This window comes from Coturnix japonica, chromosome 4 (genome assembly GCF_054131305.1).
Source record: "Coturnix japonica strain WE chromosome 4, WE-NBRP24, whole genome shotgun sequence".
NCBI lineage: Eukaryota > Metazoa > Chordata > Aves > Galliformes > Phasianidae > Coturnix > Coturnix japonica.
The window spans coordinates 40,344,423-40,365,160 of NC_140666.1; the positions used below are offsets into that span (position 1 = coordinate 40,344,423).

Here is a 20,738-nt window from a genome sequence, read left to right on the forward strand (position 1 = left end):
CGTGTTTCGATGCCACAACAAACAATATGAGTGCATCTGAAAAGCTCTTTGCATTTTATTGTAGTTTAATGAATGTGAACGGTATGTTCAATTTTTCTCCCTGGTTTCCCTATTAATGTTGAAGGGCAGGGAGAAATTATGCTCGTTTGTATTGCTGGACATAATGTAAATGAAAAATGAATATTTTATTGGTAATGGCTTTATAAAATGCTTTTCAGATTTCACAGCAAGTTTAATATATAATACCATTGCTAAACAAAAAAATAAAAAAAATTAAAAAAAATGAAAACAAAATGCAGAGCCAAAGCAATGAAAATAACAGTAGCACAATGCCTAAGCACCAGTACAGGAAACATCAAACCCACCATCCCATTGCAAGTTGCTTCAGTGTCTTAAGCAATACACTGTGACCTTGCCAAAGCGTGCTATGCCTGGTGCTCAGAAGCTCTGCCACATGGCGATACCCCTGGCAAAATTTTCTGATGTGAGGCATTTGAGCAGATTCCTCATATCTTTCTTGGAGTGAACCAGTTGTTCACAGACACTCCTTCAGTCAGTTTTGTGTGTGTGTGTGTATAAATACATTTACATGTATATGTTTATCATCCTGTATACATGGGCTGAAAGAGATGACCATAGGGCAATGGAAGGGAAAAGAACAGAGAAGGTGTGAAGACTTTTTATTTTGGATTGGGACAAAATAGGAGCAGTGGTAGTGATGGATGGGTGATGAAATTGGAAGTACTGTGAAGATAAGCCACTGTGCAAGATGATACCGGTACCGGCGTCCTACATATTTACAGAATCAAAGAATATTTGTTGTGTTTTGACAAACTCCACCTTGGAAGCTGCTGATGAACCAAAAGCAAGCTCAGCATGCTTCAAAACTGTTTCAGAAGTCACTAGAGAATTTTACTGTTAAAAACACTGTGATTTAAATAACATGGCAAAACTTATTAAACATTGACCTTAAATTTCTACAGAATCACATAAATGAAGACTCTTAAACAGGGAAGCACACTTCCAAATGTGAAATGCCATTTGGTTCTTTTCTTGTAGTGAGTCGTCCTTGTTCTAGCAGTGGACATGTACAAATATTTAAGATGTTACCTTTAAAATTTTGCTGGGAATTCAAGACAGTTTTGAGAATGAAGCATCTCATCTAAATAATTTAAAATAACCTGTCAGAAGAGTTTCCATACTGAAATTGTAAAAACTCTTTTGAGAACTGATGATGAAGTGAGAATAATTGAAGTCACAACATTTAGGAAGTGCAAAGTAGCTTGTTAAAACCTCAGTGAAATTCATAGCAATTCAGGGAAGTTGATTCTTTTTAAAGAGAGAGACAGAAAAATCAAACATTACCTTGCATTAAGAACAGCAGTGTGAAAGTCTGGCAATTTTGTTCCTGATGCTTGCAAATTAAAATGGAGGTGGAAGACAATTGGACTGCAAATTATAAATGAAAATCAAGATGGCTTAATTTAAGTTCAGATTTAAAAAGGTTAATTAATATTATGAAACGTTATTTTAATTTACATGAAAACAGTATCTGGCAGGGAAACTGTAGGCAGAAAACAACTCTGTTGAAACCTGTATCGTACATCCATAGATACATACAGGTAAAGAGATGTACTGAACAATAGAGCATGTCTACATTTTTTGGAATTACTACATGAGAACATATATGTATTTTAAAAAAATAATACCTAGTACAAACAGTTTCTCTTTTTTTAATTGAAGGATTCATGCCTTTATCTTTTAGACTGTTACACAGGCTGAAAGGAGATCATCAGCATATTTCAAAGCTTCATAGAAAGCATTTAATTATATTTATATGTGAGCATATGAAATGTTTTTTGCTGTAATTGGTACCTAAATCCATGTCTGGTTTCAGTAGTGCTGATCTGCAGTCACTTCAGAGGAGTTTACAAAGCAGCTTGTTTTCAGAAGTTTTTATTTCCTACCTCATCGAGGCAGTTATTTACTTGTATCCAAAGCATATAAATGTATATACTGTATGTAATTTTATTCTCTTTTATGTAACTGTAGGTGCATCCATTCGAACTATTTGTCCAGTGGTGTAGTGATAGGAAAAGGAGTAATTGTTTTAAACTGAAAGAGTATAGCTTTATTTTAGATGTAAGGAAGAAATTCTTCCCTAAGAGAGTGGTGAGGTGCTGGAACAGGCTGCCTAGAGAAGCTGTGGATGCCCTGTTCCTGGAAGTGTTTGAGGCCAGGTTGGATAGGGCCCTGTGTGTAACCCGATTTAGTGGTTGATTGCGCTGCTCATTGTAGGGTGGTTGGAACTGGGTGGGCTAAATTAAGATCCATTGTGGTCCAAGACCTTATGTGATTCTATGGTCTGTTCCTTTATGTCTTCAGCTTGTATCTCTGTCCCAGTATCATGTGACACATTAACAATGCAGAACATGCATGAATAGAGGAAGAGGTGATTCTTTTACTAGATTTGATCCTTCTCAGTTTAATTCATTAGTTACTTATTTTATAATCATTTTAAATGGAAGAGCAAAAAAATGACCAAGTCTGGATGCCAAGAAGTAGTAGAAACTTGACAGAGCACCAGACTTGAATATTTTTCCTGATACAGTCTTCTTTAGAGGATGCTGACAGATCCTTCCAGATTCGGGTTATAGCTATAATATGGGAGTATCAATTCTCGTAGTGCTGTAATTCAGGTTTTGGAGATAAAATGTCTCTAGGTCTGGAATGAAAAAAAAAAAAAAAAAAAAAAAAAAAGTGTCACTGAAGCTCGTGTATTAAACAGCCTTCATATTTGCTGCAAAATTGAATTCAGTTTGAGGGAAAAAAGAAAAAAAAAAAGAAAAAAAAGAATAAAAACCCTGGATTTGAACCTGAAGAATCCCCTGAAAAGAAAGAAATGAATTGAAATAGGCAGCCTGTAGATAAAAATCCCTGGAGAGTACTTGGTTCTCTCAATTGACTGCTGAAAGAGAAAAAAAAAAATATCTCATTATATGACACTATTAGGGAAAATATACAGTAACAAAGTGTCAAGTCTGGATAGTATAGTCAATGAAGTATGAAAGAAATAATAGAAACGGTGGGGGAGTAGAATTTTGCTCAAGAAAGTCAGTTTTCCACTGTCGTCAACAATACATTTGGGTCAAAAAAAAAAAAAACAACAACCTGTTTTTTGTTCAGAAAAGAATATGACGTGAGTTACTTTTAATATGATACGTAGTAACAATCCCAATTCATGCTGCCAGGATCATCGATGATCCTACAGAATACATAACGAAGAGATGTTAACCCTAAAATCATCATCCGTGTTAGCTTGAAAATTACATTTTATTTGCAGATAGAAGTCAAAGGGGTTTTTAGATATTAACTAGGAACAAATTTTCTATTTAGAAAAGTAAATGTGTTTTTCCCCTATGAATTAATGAACAGAAAATTGGACCCTTCCTCTGAGCTCTTGGTGCCACCAACTAACCTGTCCAAGGAAACTTGTGTCTCTGTTTATTAGGAGTGTCTGTTTGTGGAGGAAAGCAAGGAAGACAAAATGAAAGGGTGAGCAATGAAAAATGAAGATGTAAATGAAGAGAACAAATAAGGGCATATTTGATAATATGTAACTATTAATTATGTAATGACATATTTTTGTTGTTGTTATTATAATGTAAAAATATGTTGTGTTTCTAAAAACAGAGGCTTTTTTTTTCCACTTTGTTTACTTGGTACTAAGCCAGCAAGCTCCAATTTTTGACCCTGTTTTAAGATGCTTAGTTCAGTTTCCTATTTTGTTTACATATTTTACACGTTTGAGATGATGTTCTCCTTCTGCCATCAACCAGATAATATAGATATTAGGTATTTTCATTTTCTCTTCTTTTAGCAATTGAAAAGCATGATTATATATATATGATTTTAATTAATTATTAAATTTATTATTTATATACTTTAATATTATATATTTCCCAGTGCTTTGGTATCCTTATAGTTCTGTGTTTAATATAAGGAACATAGAGATAACTAAGTGAAATATAAATATTTTGAGTAAATTAAATGTAAATTAAACAATGTGAAAATTTAATCTGAGTCTAAACTATTTAATTAACTTGCAGAACATCACATTTAATGTGTTTATGTAGTGTTCCTGGGAACTCCCGGTCTTCTAAAATAAACAGTACTAGATATACAAATTCTGTTAAGTGACAATTCAGCATCTTGTATGAGGTGGCATTTCCCATTGGCATTTCACAGCTCAAGTGATTAGCTTTGCCTAAATGGTAAGTGAAATTGTGCCTAATCTGTCTGCCTGTATCCAAAGTGCTGGTTAAGCAGATGCTTGAACCACTAAGAACTCATTTGTCTACCTACACCTCACTTACTGGTACAAAAAAGTTGAAAAAAAGTGGCATCAGTTGTCATTTATGGTTTTTCCTTGAAATGGGAACTAAGATAACACATGACAGACACAAGACCCACAAAGCCTTCAGAACTGTGGGAGTGGCTGTGTACAGTGATAAGCAATGTGCCAGCCAAATATCAAAATATCAAATATCTCAGTTGGCAACTGCAAGCGTTAGTTACCAGAATAATCGACAATGCCTCTTAACAGAAGATGTGTGAAATACAATTACAAGCAACCACCCAGATAGTATTCAAATATAGGAAGTAGACCTATCTACATTTTAAGCACTTCCATTCTTTGTCATTGAGTGAGATGGGATTTGTGGGGGAAAATTAATCAAACATGGAAGAGGATGAAAATGTTAAGTTCATTTCACATGCTTTGATGTTTGTTCTTACCAAAACTGATTTTGATTTTGTTTGTAGTAATTTTTATTTGCATTAAGTGCATGTATCAGTAAAAACTCTTAATGATATTAAATAACTTGGAATCTACAGATATTACAGCAGTCCAGAAGCATAGGAGGAAACCATTAATTCTCTGGATAAAGAACTAGAGCTCTTGGGCTTGCGAATTCCCGATTCCCGTCTTTATTTTTAACAGCCTTGTCTAGCTTTAAGGAAACTGTTTCACCTTTTTTTATCACTGTTCCGGATAGAATAAGATAATAATATTTAAGCACAATATTTCATAATGATATTGTGCAGATCCATTAATGAATCCATTTACAGGCCTTTGATTACCTTCAGTATATCAAAATGTCACTGCTGAGCTTGCTGACTGCACTTACTTCAGTTCTCAGTTGTACTCAGCTTCTAGATTATAAATTTCTGGCGTAACTCATGAAACAACTAAAACTATCACCCCAGAAGTAACATCAACATTCATCTACTACTCCTTAGCAAAAGCTCTAAAGTACACAGGTTGTCTTTTCTTTGGTTATTATAAAGATTTATTTGTTCTATGGCTGTAATATCCACTGAAAGTTTTCTTCTCTGTCAGGATTAACTTCTTAGATCAATATGTTGTGATACTGATCTCCAGAGAAGTTAATGTCTGCCAACTATCATTGCAGTGTTTACCCTTGTTGAAAAGCAGTTGTAGCAAATTAAGTTGGCTTCTGTCTGTGAGTGATATGCATAAATTTTATGATACAGTTAACTAAGTTTGATACATAAGCCTCTTGCTAGAGAAGATCAGATTAAATACAAGGCTCTGTAGTGGGAAAAGTCCCAGTTTATGAGATGAGGTGAATTTGTTCTTATTTAAAGAACAGTGGCTGAAGGCTCGAGGAAGACCACTGATTTTAAAGGAGTGTGGCTTTAGCAACATGCATTTGTATATTCTTGATCTACTGTATTGATTGAAAAATCTCTTTGTGTTCTCTAATTTTCCATTAGATAATTTATGTTGACATACAGGATTATGTTTTGAAGCATATATACACAAATGGAAGAGAACTAAACAACATCAAGCTTGCAACTACCTTAAAGCAGATCTATAAAGTCCCTTCCTTCTCTTTCACCTAGCTGAAATGGTAGGATTTTGTCCACAAGGGGGATCTTCAGTCACTGAGCAAAACATACATATGGGAAATGTTTGTTCTCAGAAACTTATTTTCTTTTTTTGTTTGCCTCATTCTCATGAAATTTCCTGATAATTACTTTCTTTAAAATGTCGTCTCCAAATAAAATGATTACTACAGCCCAGAAGCAACTCTGTTCTTCCTGATCATTCTGCAGTGAGGATGATATATATGTAGGGTGATCAGTTCTAGAAACTGAAGAATAATCTGAACATTAATTATTGAAACTGTAGAAGAGTTACTGGCAGAATTCTGATGTCCATTTACTGCTTTTTAACATGCTGCTCCAAATTTAAAAAAAAAAAAAAAGCAACCCAAAACATAAAGCACTAAACCTACTCATAATCTTTTTATTTTTTTAACATGGGCAATCCTTTTTAAACAGTTATACTGAAAAATAGTTGAATTCCTAGATATTCGGACATCCTTTTTGTTGCTTCATTAATTTATTTATTTATTTATTTATTTATTTATTTATTTATCTATCAGTTCTGTGTAAATTAAAACACAAACTGTCTACATTTGAGACAGAATATTCTCAAAGAGGAGGTCCCTAGTTTTGGCTGCTCTTTGAATTTAATCTGAAAGTGCCCTTCTTCCATTCTGTTTAACAAATAGTCTGAGTCATTGTCGTTGATGATCAATGGCAGGAGTCTAAGTGTTAATATCTGTAACTGTACTGAAAAGGTGGATTTGGTAAAGATATTGGCTTTCTGATACAGTATAGTCTCTCTTATTCCCCAACAAACTCTCTCTGTTGCAGAGTTTATATACTGCCTTCTTCTTTCCCTACCGTATGAATAATCACTGTGTCACCCTCTTTTCTCCTTGTCTTACATTCCTTTTATTCCAGAAGTAGCCATTGTCTTTTCTTTCAGATATGGTATAACTGATATGTATATGTTTAATCTCAATGATTTTGCCAATAGGTATCAATTCTGAATTCTGTCTGATGTCAGTTAGGACATAGGGATCTTGGAACAAGGTTTTGTTATAAATATGTATATATATTTTTTCCTTTTCCAAGCTGGCTGAAAAAATACAGTACCTACAATAAAAAAATAATTTTATATATATATATACATTATATATATGTTCCTACATTGGTGAAACTTAATGGGGTGCAACAATATTCTTTCCTTTCAGAGCTTGTGACTATCAAATGGGTCACATCACAGTGATGTGAAAACAGATAGCTGATTAGTTAGTTGTGTAAGCTCAGTTTATTAAATCATGGCACTTAGGGACTTGTTTCCCTAAAAGTACTGGGTATTCTAGTATTCTTAGAAAAATCTTGTATAATTTTTGCATTTTCTTAGGTATTTTATTCTTTGGTCATTATTACCATTGTAAATTAAAAAGAGTCTCCATACTTGTCTTTTACATGTCTTATCTATTCAAATGTTGACTATGTCAACAACCTAAAAAAGGCTGGATTTTTTGCTTCAGTCTTTCAGTCATTTTGCCTGGATAGATTTACTGACTTCATTATTAATTTTGCTGTTCACTCTTTAGTTTCATCTACTAGTCCTCAGCTGTAAGATATATACTGACTCATGGGAAAGGGTTCTTTTTAAACATTAATTCAGATGCTTTTCTTCAATATATTTTCATGTTTATTTTGCCCTCTAATTTTAGTATCTGACTATCAAATAAATAAATTATATATTGAGACTTTGTTTTTTCATTTATCATCTTGCATTATTCTTTGTAGATGCAATATTATTGTATATTTCTGCATGTGGTTCAGTCTTCAAATGAGGATTTTGTTCAAAATAAATATATATATATATAAATACTGATTGTGAAACACTTAATCTTTGACTAATTAATGACCTGTATTGTATAGATGGCAGCTGCTTTCTCAGTCTAATTCTGTTGAATTTTAAGTATTATTTTTGAACTCTTTCTTCTCCAAAATATAAAGAGATATTTCTAAAACTTGATTGGAAATGTGAATTCCTGTGTGTTTTCTTTCAGAGTGCAGACATGAGTCCAGCTAGCAGCACCACCTCGCTCCCTGTTAGCCCCCTTCCTGAAGAGCCATTACTTTTTAAGGTATAGTTAATTCATTCTTTTATAATAATTGTATATATATTTTGGCTTACCATGAAATCTGATGTACTGTGAAATGCTGTTACTACTGCTTCCTTTCCTTTAAATTACTGTGATGTCGGCTGATGGTCTTGTATATCACCATACTGTGCAGATTTTAAGTAACTAGATTAAGACATTCATGGTTTTGAGAGGGCTGTTCTTTCAGTAACAGAAGAAACTGGAGCTATGAACTACTATTTAAGAAAAAGAGGACTATGTTTTTATTTATCACATATGCATGAGATCTCTGTATGAGATCCTCACAGGTTATCCAGGTATTCAGAGCAGTGCTGTCACTGCAGGCCAAGAGATATCATTGCCAGTTGCTGGCTAAGACAAAGAGGAGCGGACTCTTGTTTTCAGTGCCATTGTCTCAAATGTGTGGCACTGCATTAAGGCTGAGGAAATTGAATGAGTGAAGTTTCATGATTCTTGATTTGAGTCTATTTTTCGTATGTTACCAATGCAGGAAACAGCAGCCTCAGCTCACACTTGCTCAATTCAATTAAGTAATAATAATAATTATATATATATATATATATATATATATATATATATATATATGCGATTATTTTTTTTTAAATTATTATTATTTTTTGTGAACTGTCTCACCTGCACTGTGCTGTTAAAGTCCTACTTCCAATTTCAGTGCCTCTTTTCATAGTTCTCCCCCCGCCCCCCTCTTTATTATTTTTTTTTTCCTTATTTTTTCATGTCTCTTTAAGAGTTGTAATGTGTTGTGTAATGTTTGTAACCAGCTATCTAGCCAGCAGATTCCTATTACCGGAATGGTGCAGCTTGCTTAGTGGTTTCATCAGTGGAAGTACATATGCATCTTCATGGTCAACTGTACACTGATTTACACTCCTTTTCTGGTGTTTAATCTTTTCAAGCCCCTGAGCTCTCAGTCAGTTTTGGCTGAAATGAAGCAATATTGTGCCAAGATACTAGATTTCCCCTTGGGAAATCACATGAAATACACATTGAAATGTTCTAAAATTATGAGGCAAATCTTGTAGTTATCATTTCTCCTTCTGCCTGGGGAAACAGTAAGATATGTCTTAGAGAGAGTAAGGAACTTCTCAGCTCAGATAAGGCTGTAACAGGTATGGAAATCTGGCGTGAAATAGTGAAGTCCTCAGCTGAAGTAAGTGCACTTGTCTCTTTGCATCAAGAAATCTCTGACAAATGCACCACAGTGCCTTTATTTGATTTTAAAGGAAATCGAGCTGGCATCGCTGAAAATAAGCTACAAATGGCTTATTTGAAGTGGAAGAGTTGTTTCAATAAAAAATTAAGGTACTTGTTCATATTAAGAGCCCTTTATATTTTACATTAGAAAGTGGTACAATAAACCAATGAGGGAATACATTTGGCTGTGGAATTCAAATGAACTGAAATCAAATACACCTCACAGCCAGTTCTCTTAAGTATAATTAAAAATAGGATAAAATGTAACAGTTTGTTATTCATTCCTGACTCATTCCAAGAGGGAGCAATGTTGTTCCAAAAAGTGATGTGAATGATTGGTTTTACAGACATAACCTTTTCCAAGAACTGTCACCCTGTAATATTGGCTTTTGATGATGGAATGATGCATTTCCCTTAGAATTATAATAATGACTCTTTCCACCTCCTTTGCTGTGTGTGATGAAAAAAGATCCACTCTGTGATTCTGGAAACAGAGGTGTAACAGAGTAGGATAATATAAACTTTGCATATCTTTAGAGTAGTTGAAGCTAACTAAACTTTTATAAACTAAGCTTTTATACTAGACTGTGAAATGAAATCAAACTGTTCTCAGTGATTCCTGATTTAATAGCAAGAAAGTGAACATTCAAATTTGCCAAAGCAGATGCTTATGATTCTTAATCCCAACGGATATGTGCTCTACAAATGTGAAGGAGAAGCCTGCTTCTTCAAACACCGTTGTAAGATTTTGAGTTCAGTTTAAGGAAAGTGGGAAGCGCAGTTCCCAGGGGAGTGCTTGCATGTTTGTAACTCAGTTGTAGAGACAGTGAACTCAGCTACCGTTTTCACATTATGTTGTGTGACATAGCTCTACCAGAAAGATGCAATTCAGGTGAGACCATACCCTGAAATACTTGGAGGGAATTTTTTTTCCAGTGCAGTAGCAGATGTTCCACCTGTGTGCATTACATATATTATTCTTACAGAATGATTATGTTCTATTTATTCAATTTCTCCTTCTGAGTAACAAAAGAAATGGAAAACATTTGAGTAAGAATTAAGGGTAGCCAACCCCAGCACTAATTAAACCTAAACCCTTGAGAAGATGAAAACTATAAAACTGTCACTTTAATGTGTTTTAGCAACATTCAGTTCTTAACAGCTGCAAGTAGCTGTGCAGTTATGGAAGCTGGTTTTGCTTGAGCCAAGATCAACTTTGCGCAGTAGCCAAAAGTACAACCTATTCTTTATGTGACTTATGATTTCCTTCTCCCTGTTTAGCTAGAGACACATTGCTTTCAGAGAAGCCTTCCTCAGCTATGCTCTATAAAAGCTTATAGAAAAATCCTGTTCAGACATGCATGCAGACAGTGCACTTTAGAAAAACTTTTCTAAACCAATTTTTGATGAAACACTCAAAGGTATTTCTTTTCAGTCAGGGTTATTTTTATGTCAAATTTTGGCTTTCAGCTCTCTGATGTTTTTTTGTGGTTAAAACTTTTTTTTTTTCTTTTTTTCTTTTTTTTAAGAGCAAGATCTTTTCCTATTGTGGGAAAAGTTTATCCTATCACGAAAGAACATCTTTTTGTTGGTAGCGATTTTGTACTTAAACTCTTTGATAGGGAAATGCCTTCCTTTGAACAGAAGTTTATCCCTCTGTTTCTGTTTAATATTTATTGAAGAACTGGAGTCATATCTCATCGAGAAATAGGAAGTGATGTCACAGTTGAAATATTTCAGAATTAAGAACTTGAAATGTAACAGAGTGGAATGGCCTTTGTCATACCTTGACTGTTACTTTACACTATAACAGCAAAACTGCAGCTTGCTCAACTGCGAGAGGCTTTTAATTATGACTATGTATATCTGTACTCATGATCTGTAATTAAAAATAATGTTGCTTTTCCTTTTGCGAATCAGTGAAGGAGGGGGTGTTTCTGAAATGTCAGCTTACAAAGCAATGTCTTCCACTTTTTACAGCCTGTTCCTTTCTCCTACTCATTATATCAAGCTTTTTTATAATTACATCTTGTTATTTTAAAAAATGTTCTAAAGTATAGTGGCAGGCACTTTTAAGAAGTAGCTATGTAGTCCATAACATATCTTGTATTATCTAATTAAACATTATCTGTTATAATGAACAACAGTCTCGTTGGTTATTAGCCACAACCACATTGTAGATACTAACTGTAGTAATTATTATAGCACTGCTTAATTGCATTTGAACTCTATGTTGAATCTCAACCATGCTCTACTAATTGGCATTAAACATAAGAAAAAACAAAAACAAACAAACAAACAAAAAAAACCCACATAGTTTCCTTTCTGCTATGGGGGAGCTAAGAATTTTCTTCAACATCCATTATTTTTAAGTGTTCTGATTTCTGTAATTAATACGAATGCTAATTGAGTAAGAAATAGAAGTGCTAACACAAGTAGTAAAAACTAACAGTCCTTAGCAATGTTATCACTGTTATAGTCCTGGTAAGGTATGGCTTGATGCTTAAGTAGGTCTGTTCTAATATTTTGTTCATTTATCTCACAGCTCAAAAGGGTCTGTGACCCCAATCTTTGTAGTTACTACTGGTTGTGACTCTGACAGCTCATGATATTTGTGCTCACAATTTTATTAAGAGAGACTTGTTACATATGGTCAGTTATCAAAGTAATAGTCTTAGTGCAGATGTTTGGAATAATCACTATGACAGTCACCATGATATTCCCACTTATTTAAGACAGTTTATCTTTCAGAGCATGACTTAACATGCTTCAGTGTAGTGTAAGGTCTTGTCCTTGTCAGCAAAGTTGACAATGAGTTAGACTTTTACTTCACAGGGCTGCTTATTCTGGTTAACCTTTAACCTTACTTCTTTAAATGGAGATTTCAATATTTTAAGCATTTACTTGCTCTTTGAGTAGGCTATCTATTAACGTCTTGTTGCTTTTTGTTTGCAAAACACAGAAATAGTCACATAGTCTAGACAGATAGTCATTATGAACTATGAACTGGTACAAATTAGGTTTTGGTGACTCTCAGTCATAGGCTGGAAGCTCGTTGAGCTCTTATCCCTCTTTTCTTCTTTTTTTCCAGCCTCTTCCTGTCTTTCTGTCTTCACTGAACAGCGAAAGAAACTATGAAGCACCTTAGTTCTTTTTTGAGGTTTTTGGTTTTATTTTTACAGCTTTCGCAAAAGTAATGCCTCCTATTTTTCTGTGTTGGTCCATGACATCAGAAGCAGCTTTTGGTGCTGTGACAGTAGAGTTTGAAACTTCCTGACTATATTCCATTACATTTTGTTACCATGTGATAGACAGCAGCAGTGGGGCACTCTGACAGAATGGCATCTGACATGGAAATGCATATGAAGCAAAGGTGTCTCTTAGAATTTCTCTGTGCAGAAAGCATTGCACTCATTGACATTCAGTGACACTTGCTGAACACTTATGAAGGCCAAACAGTGGTTGTGAGCACAGGGAGGCAGTGGGTGGTGTGTTTCAACACAGTGGGTCACCTCTGCTGATGAGGTTTATCTGAGTGTAGCCTGCAGGCTTTTGTGATACTGTGCTCTTTGTTATAGTTTCCATGGAAATAAATAGGAGTCATTTCTTTTGGAACGAGATACAGAGTATTTTTGTTACTTATGTTACAGGAACGAATCAGACATGAAGATAACTAAAGTATTACTAACTCAACCCCATGTACCCTAATCTGCACCCCTTGATCTCCAGATTATTTTAAATGAGTCTGTCATCTCTAATTCATCAGATGAATTGATCCCTCTCACTCTTTGATTTCATTTTCTGCATCAATATTCCTTTCCTCTAAGATTCCTTATGTCTTACTTGATGCGGCTCAAACTATCAAAGGCCTTGATGAAAGCCTTCAACACTATAACCTGCAGTTTCTGAAGATGCTGATTTGGGTGGGTGGGTGGTTGCAAGTTGCCCACCCATTCCTTTCCATGTAAACCCAACATACAGAGACAGGATTTATCATTGTTTGGTTAGTGGCACAATTAAGAAATGAAATTGTAATGAACTGTTAAAAAGCACAGACTGCAGGAGTGAACATCAAGATCTGCACAGAAGGGACACCTTTCTGAGTGGCTGACTTACTGTTACAGAAGAATATATCACCTAGACAAAAGTGGTCTTGAGTGCTTGTGGGTGATGTGCACTTGTCAGGCTTTGACAGAATTGGAAATGACCAGGAACTACACCTGTATTTGCCTGTTCTGTATCAATGCCTTGATCATTGCTGCCTGTCTTTCCAAGATTTTCTGAACATACACTGTTTTTTCTTTTAGTACTTCTCTTTAATTTATTGAAACACTCTATATAAAATGAGGGTTAGTTCAATGTTTCAAAATTGATAAATATAGGCTAAGTGAAAATTAATGCTCTTGATGCCAAAATATCAATTATTTTATCAGGCAAATACATTATGGGTTAAATGTATTACTAAAATCTCCAGAATATACCAGAAATACAGAGAATGCTTCAAGCACAAGTGTAATGCTTCAAACATAAGCATACAGAAAGATCATCATTACTTTCTTCTATCTAAGTGTGTTTCCAGTATACCTTAAAAAAATGAATATATTTACTGCTACAAGGCTAAATATTAGGACAATTCTTGTTCCTTCCCTCAGGTAAACATGCTATCACACAGTGAATTCTGTTATACCTACAGGGTAAGTTTTTCCCACTGAGTAAAAAGATATATATATAAAAAAAATAAAAAAATAAAAAAATAAAATTAAAAAAAAGACGTAAGATTTGTAGCATTACAGGTTGCTGAAAACATATCAGTAAGACTGTGTAAACAGAGTTTTTTGAAGCTCCAAGGGAGAATCCTACTATCTCCAGTAAGAGCTCTTGAAGTTCTTCATACTAATCATCTCAGTTCAGACAGTAAATCTACCCAAATTCCCTTGACTAGGGACTGATAGGCATTCAGAAAATATCATAGAGTATCCTGGGCTGGAAGAGACCAGCAAGGATCCTGGTTCTATGCAGGACCACCCAAAATTCAAATTCTGTGTCTGACAGCATTATCCAAACACTCTGGCAGCATGGGGTTGTGACCACTGCCTTGGGGAACCTGTATGCTTGACCATACATGATGAACATTTTTATTGAGCAGGATTAATCCAAGTGATTTGGAGTGAAATTTTATTCAAATGAATGGCTTTGTGCTCACTGGTTGCAGTAATGTGGTTTTGGTCCATGAATGGATGATACTGTACTGACCGCTCTAATCCCATTGATTAAAGGTGAAAATGTAAACCCACACTGACAATTCCAAAACTGAATCTTTTGGCATTGTATTGTCATCAATGCAACGGAGTGTTTTCATATACTTCTTCCAATGTAATTAAAATTTAGGGCTACCAGTAATAGAAGAATATATTTAATAATTCAGTTGCCAGTATGTGTTGGAACAACAGATATTTTCTTCATAAAATAAATTAAACAAATTTGTGAACTTGAAAATGGGATTCCTAATTGCTGTATGAGTCTTTTCACAATAGCAGATGGTCTCTCTTCTTATTTTTATTTTTTTCTGGCCAGTGATTGCATTTTCCATTCAGACAACCTCTGAAATATGCTTACACGATAACTAACATGTCAAGGAATTTTGGAACAAAAAACACCTTTTTTGACTGTTCTATTAAAACAAATATAAACAGCTTTCCCAGGATCTTAATTAGTAATGATAATGACCCAGTCACAAGTAATCAAACATAATTCTTTACTGGAGTAAATACAAGGTTTGTCATTTAGAAATTCTTATCAAGTTTGATGTCTGAAAAGTACAACACTAAAACCAAGTGACTGATTTTTAAAATGTTTTAAAAAGACAGATACTTTTGTTATCAGTTGAGACAGCCATTATGGACAGTGAGATAAATGTTGTTAATTTTAATCACCTGAAATTAAAGGCAAGGTTAAATTGCTGAAAGACAAACACCTTGTGCTACTTAAGAAACCAGCTGTTTCTTGGCTGCTCTCCAGGTAGAGCAGGCAAGATACTGAAATGTGATTAATGATGTTGTGTTGTAGATTCATTCATGTTTGTTACTCTCCTGATCAGATCATAAGCCATAATGTTTGCCCACATCTAATTGTAAGTAGTAAAACCTTTTAACTGTCTGCGTCATAACTACAACTGACTAGAATTTTACTTGTGGTTTCTCAGTATCTTCATTATTTTGTGTTGTGCTGTGGTGTATTCTTGAGGACACTCTCAAAACTGCAAGTCTGTATATTATATATTTTTGTTGTAATTATGAGTGTTTTGAATTAATAACGTGTAACTTCAGAGTGGTCGATTCTATTAGCTCTCATCTTATTTCCATAATTATTCTCAGTGATGCATGAGAATGAATACAAATTTGTTAGCAAAATGATAATTCCTTGTCATGACAAGAAAAAAAAAGATGAATTGTCTTCCCATAAAGCAAAACATTATTATTTTCAATGTGTTTTATAAAGTATCTCTTAAACAGGAAGCCTTTGGAGTAAAAGTAATTATTGAAAAAAGTAACAAATTGAATGAAGCTGCAAATTTGTATGTACCAGTACTGTGATCATATAAATGCTACACACTTGTCATGTGACTGTGTTTGGAGTGTAAATTTGAGGGGGCCAATCATCATAAATAATAATTTCTTCTGAGGTGCTGAGGATGCTGAAAACACTAATCCTCGCATCATTTCTATACAATTCCTCTAGGTGTTGTTATCTACCTTTCAGTGAAATAGTTTCCATTGTATTTCTCCTTTTGCCTGCTGTCTGAGTGGGTAAAAGATTCTGCAGTTCCTGCTTTCATGTTCCAGTTGTTATTTGTTCTCCACTGGCCTGTATCTTACTCAAAGGGCTGGTCTCTCTACTCAGAACAAGGGTTCTGCAGTTCACAGACAACTGGGAAATTATAATTTCTCTTTAAGTAGAAAAACATTTCAGCATTTATTATACTTTAAGATGACTTTTGATTCAATATAGCATTAGTACTATGTGATGTGAGATCTCTCTGCATAGTACTGCAAATTCTTTGTTTATAGAGAAGAGAAAAATATCTTGAAAAAATGTTTTTCAAGATGACGTCATGCTATCTGATAGGAGATACTGAGTGGTTGATATTTGTTCAGTTATATGTTATTTTTTCACACAGTTCTTTCCATGTCATATGGAAATGAGTTTAACTATCTTCCACTGTAAGCTGTTTATTGTCTGTGAGTCTGTACACAAAGGACTTTAAAAAATTTCTCAGTGAGGAAACATAACTAGCAGGCACTAGCTAAAATATTTTAGTCACTTAAAGGTATAAATTATATTAGACATTTAAGGGCCAAGTTCTACTCAACCCCTTCTCTAATATTTTCTTTTCTTTTTCTTTTTTGTAAGTTATGGAAATTATAACTGCTCACCTGCTTTCAAGAATGGTTAGCATGCCTCCATGAATCATTCCAGGCAGCAACACAGTTAACATAAAACTGTATCCCTGTAAGGGTCCAAAAAGGAAAAAAAATGCACGTCTAAACAAGTGCATGGCTCACCAGGGAACAGATTTAGTTAAACTGACTTGTGATTATGATTTCAAGTGCATCAGATGTTCTTTTGTGATGCATCTGAAAAGGTTGCTGTTTGTCCAATTGTAGCAGCTTCATTCCTTCAGGCTGTATTGACAGGGTGAAAAAATATAACTAAACATGATGTGGAAAACTGAAAAGCAGCTTATTGCTTTGTCGGATGCTTATGGAGGGGGAAAACATAAGAGAGAGATGAATGCAAACAAAGGTAGCATTTAATGTCAGTGCAAGCCTAATGACAAAGAATCAAGTAATCGGGAAAGAAGGATATAAGTCAAACAGAAGGCAAGCAAATGAAGCGCCTGATGTATGTGTTAGGAGAGCCTAGTACAGTGATTCTTGCTCTGTGAAATAACAAAACTAACCTTCTGGGATTATTTCACACAGCAAGAACCAAAGGATATTTGAGTCCCTGCTTTTTCAGTATTTGTGGCCAATCAGTAATCCCAAAGGTTGTCTGCTGCAAGGTGGTTGGATGTGAGGGAGGGACAAAAAGGTAGATATAAGTAAAGACAGAAGGATGGATCATGTCAGATGGACTAGTCCATTCTGTCCTGTGTAATGAAGGAATGATGCTTCCCCAGATCACTTTCAAAGCATAAATGTGCACTTTGGGGCATCACTGACCTACAGTTTGAACCAGTATCTGAAGTATTAATTAAAATGACATCCTAATCAGTGTGACTGATGTTCTACTTTGTACCTGCATTAAGTTATATTGAAAGTAGATTAATGTAGAAGAGATACTTTTAACCTGACTTTTCTACATCACAAAATGTACGGTGTGCTGCCATGGAAATTCATCAAAAAGTTCAGCTGAAAAGATACCCTTGCAGATACATAACATGCAGAAGCTACTCTGCTTACTTTTCAGCCATAAAACTCTGTTATCAGCACTTCTTTGTTTGTTTTATTTATTTTATTTACAGTTTAGATGCAGTTTTTTGAAGAAACTTAGATAACTTAATAAGAGTTTACAAACAGGAGGAAAAATAATTTCCTACTTCAGCAGATAGTGATAGGACAAGGGGGAACAGTTTTAAGCTACAAGAAGGTAAATTTAGTTTGGATGCTAAGAGGAAATTTTTCAGTCAGAACATGGTGAGGCACTGGAGGAGGGCCCAGAGGAGGGCCACTAAGATGATCATAGGGCTGGAGCACCTCTCCTATGAGGAATGTTTGAGGGAACTAGACTTGTTTACCTTGGAGAAGAGAATGCTCTGGGGAGACCTCATTGTGACCTTCCAAGTACTTGAAGGGAGTGTATAAACAGGAGGGGGAATGGCTGTTCACAAGGGTGAACAGTGATAGGACAAGGGGGAATGGATTCAGTCTGAGACAGGGGAGGTTTATGTTAGATATTAGGTGGAAGTTTTTCACCCAGAGGGTGGTGATGCACTGGAACAGGTTGCCCAGGGAGGTTGTGGATGTCCCATCTGTGGAGTCATTCAAGGCCAGGCTGGATGTGGCTCTGGGCAACCTGGTCTGGTGGTTGGTGACCCTGCACATAGCAGGGAAGTTGAAACTAGATGATCACAGTGGTTCTTTTCAACAGGCTATTCTATGATTCTATGATATTAAATCACTCTAGGCATGAAAGTCAATATTTACTTACTTGTCAGAAGACTGGAAGAAGTCTGTATTTAATGAATTGCCCATGAAAGAGATTTTTCCAGGAGAATTAAAGGCCCAGAATTTTAAAGGAATGTATTTTTTGTGTACCTGACTCATAAAAGTATATTTGTTCCATATAGTTGGGGAACTTTTATTTCAATAATTGTTTGGTTACAACTTTCTTAAATATTAGACTTCAAGTTGCTTATTATCTTCTTTTAAATCATGTACTTAAAAGATCTCGGCACATTTTGTGATGTTCCAGGCTTTAAGTTTTGCTCATCACTGGGTGTTTGGTACATGAGCAAGGATCTGTGGTCTTGTAAAAGACCTATGCTATTTTCCCATGGAGGTGAATCTGGCATCTTTCTTTCTGTGTTGTATTCTTGGGAGGTGTGGAAAACACTGGGAAATGTTACATACATGTGACGATCATGAATTCATAACATTAAATATATTTCGTACCAAGAAGATTTTATAATCCAGAATAGGGTTTAGTATTCCAAAATGACCCTGTTTTAATCAATATATAAAAATATAAGTGTATATATATATATATATATATATATAATTATTATTATTATTATTTGGAGGGAAATGGAGAATACATGCGAAGCAGATGACCTGCAGAATGAATCATATGCTTGTCAATTTTTACTGCATGTGTGAAATTCTTAAGAGTATTTAAAAAGTCACTGGAACAATGTATATATAGTGCAGATTGGCAGGGCTATACACTCTTACGTAGGCATGGAGTTGTTGGTGGATTTCTCAAGGTCATAAACAAACCAGTAAGTATGAGCTGCCCTAGTTTTGTTAACATGTAGACTATCATTCTTCAATTTCATTAAAAATTTCGTAAGTTTCCAATTCAAAGTAACAAAAGAAAAGGGAAAATTGTAGTGGAGGCCTCTAAAGTAGGGACTTTAATTATCAGTAATGGTGAGAATAATCTACATCTCAAGATCCTCCACTTTAGAAGTTAGTATTCCAGCTGTGGTTTAGACTCTTTTTCAATTTGCTATAATCTCAAAGTACCAGGAGAACAAGTGACACTTCCCATTTCACTTCTCTTCTGTCTTCACACCTTGTTTTGATTTGACTTGGTGCTTGTGTTTAGGTGGAATAAACAAAAGCTGGGGTACAAAAAAGGGCAAGACATTTGGTGCAGGTTCTACTCATTCTGATAAATTACTAATTGAACTGTAATACAAAGAGAATGTGTGTATGATGCTCAGTAACTGACAGTAAACTATGTGTTTAGTCAAAACTTTCTTCTTCACTGCGTAACAGTCTAGGGCAACAGTCCACAAATGTAACACCTTCTAGTAAGCCTCTATATATATTCAAGGGGGAATCGTTTTAAACTGAGATGGGAGACCTGGGTTAGATATTAGAAGGAATTGTTTTTTCATGCAGAGGATGGTGATGTACTGGAACAGGCTGCCCAAGGAGGTTGTGGATGCCCCATCCCTGGATGCTTTCAAGGCCTGGCTGGATGTGGCTCTAGGCAGCCTGGTCTGGTGGTTAGCAACCCTGGCCTGTAGCGGGGGGGTTGATACTAGTTGATCTTTGTGGTCCTTTTCAACCCAGGCCATTTTGTGATTCATTCTATGTGATATTGTTTTGGCTTGGTCAAAAGCATGTAAATGTTCAGTTTTAACTGAAATAGAACTGAATGAGATCAAAAGTGCCAGAAATGAGTAGGTAGTTTCTCAGATAATTTGACTTTAGTAAATAAAAAGAAGTCCCAGAATATTTACTTGAGAATGGATCGTGGGTGGCAGGACTGGAACAGAGAGTCTAACTTTGTGCTGCTGTCACAAATAAATCCAATTTACTTCTACAGTGTAGAAGAGAGTATTGTGTGAGATGACTGATTGCTTTCTTTGTAGGTGAACAGAACAGTTTCTACCGAAGTTCTTACAAATGGACTTTCTCTCTGCTGATTCCTCTTTGGCTCTTCAATTGGAGATTCAGCTGATGAATGGGAATCAGAGGGAATCCTGGTTGCTGCAATTTTGCCACTGGTGCATTGTTGTAACAATCAGTACCTGCTGTTCTTTTACTCTCAGCAATCCCACACAGAAGGGTCCTGTGAGAGACTAGGCAAAGTAGGCAGCTGCTTAGTGTCCTCCATCTCTGATACAGCTAATTAGTCTTTCTCTGTCGTGAATTTTACAGAGCTTTGAAGGATTTACGCTCGATGTTACAGGAAATATGTTAGAACCATCTTGCTCTAGTTCTTTTTTTAATC

At 35.2% G+C, this 20,738-nt stretch overlaps 1 protein-coding gene across 8 annotated transcripts in view; it reads left to right on the plus strand.

Annotated features, from left to right (window-relative positions):
- CCSER1 (coiled-coil serine rich protein 1) overlaps window positions 1-20,738 on the plus strand; it is a 562,640-nt gene that overhangs the window by 270,122 nt on the left and 271,780 nt on the right. For all 8 annotated transcript variants that reach the window (XM_085545025.1, XM_015861337.3, XM_085545028.1 and 5 more), the window contains one exon: window positions 7,965-8,042. In XM_085545025.1, the coding sequence (XP_085401151.1) occupies window positions 7,965-8,042 (78 nt within the window). The remainder of the gene's footprint in view (window positions 1-7,964; window positions 8,043-20,738) is intronic.